The sequence below is a fragment of the Hyalella azteca genome, unplaced genomic scaffold (assembly GCF_000764305.2).
Source record: "Hyalella azteca isolate HAZT.00-mixed unplaced genomic scaffold, Hazt_2.0.2 contig8229, whole genome shotgun sequence".
Classification (NCBI taxonomy): domain Eukaryota; kingdom Metazoa; phylum Arthropoda; class Malacostraca; order Amphipoda; family Hyalellidae; genus Hyalella; species Hyalella azteca.
Window position 1 is genome coordinate 1 of NW_025938328.1, and position 1,169 is coordinate 1,169.

Sequence of the window (1,169 nt, forward strand, 5' to 3'; positions counted from 1 at the left end):
GAGGAATCACTTTTTCGTAGACATGATACGCACCAGCAATGGATCCTACGTCACCCGCAGCTCCGGAGTCCTGGTGCCTGACACTGTCATCTACGGCTGGGGCAACAACGAACCTACCTACGGCAACCAAATGTGCATCAGCCTTGGCGCTTCAACATCCTTGTTCTATGACCACCCATGCAATACTGCATATACATGGGGTGGCGTCATGTGCGTCTACACTGTGTTGCCTTAGAACGCTCATTTTGTTATGTTCTATGGAGCGCAGCAGCCTTAACCCTCTACCGCCGTATGTCACTCTCCGGGATCATAACTTTCAACTTAAATTATACGTAAACTATTGCGTGTAGCAACCTGAGGACGTTTGAACGCAGCAGAGAACATTTTAAAGTTGTTGTACGTGGCGGCAACCATCAGTGCAAGTCATTTTGCGCTCACTATATATATAGAACGTATCCTTTTTGTTAAGTAGGCTTGTGACAATATTGATCAGTTTATTAATATTATTATATTATATTATACTAGTAATATTATCACGTTACTAATATTGCTCCGGTTACTCATGCCAGGCGGTAGAGGGTTGAAGTTACTACACTGTTAAAAATGACAGAATTTTGTCAGTAGAATATGTGACTGGTTCTCAATGTCCAAGTCGTATCTTAGAAGGATGAGAGTGTTCTCCATCTCATAAAGTTTCGCATTCCGAGCATTTGATGTTAATTTTCATATGAGCTACTTTATTCATTCTGTGCTCTATTCACCAACGTTTGTTATTTCTATCGATGCGTGTCATGTTTTCTGTGTTAAGACTTTGGATTTATTTGCATAACTCAAATCAATTACAAACATTTCACCAAATTTAACAATTTAATGTCACGGACGAGAGAAGTTCTTAAGCATGGAATCATGTAAAATGCCTAATCATGCCTAATATATTTTCATTTAAATGAGACATAAGGCCACAAATTACCAACAGGTTCCAAAATAATTACAAATTATTAAGCAGGATGAATTCTTTGGGTTTACCCGGCTTTTTCATTTGTATTATTAATTTCATAAATTCTGCATAGGAGACATGATGTATTGGTAAATTTCAACGTTGCAAGCGATTGTTTTAAAACCTATACGACGGATTCAGTGGATAACGTTGTCGGAGCGCATTAGATAAA

General features: G+C 38.6%; 1 protein-coding gene across 1 annotated transcript; it reads left to right on the forward strand.

Moving 5' to 3' along the window:
• Positions 1 to 19: 19 nt before the first annotated feature.
• LOC108682277 lies at positions 20 to 299 on the forward strand (the record flags this gene model as incomplete). The annotated part of the gene is given in 1 exon segment (XM_018171417.2): positions 20 to 299. A coding segment is annotated over 1 exon segment (216 nt), but the record flags the coding sequence as incomplete, so codon positions are not given.
• Between the last annotated feature and the right edge of the window lie 870 nt (positions 300 to 1,169).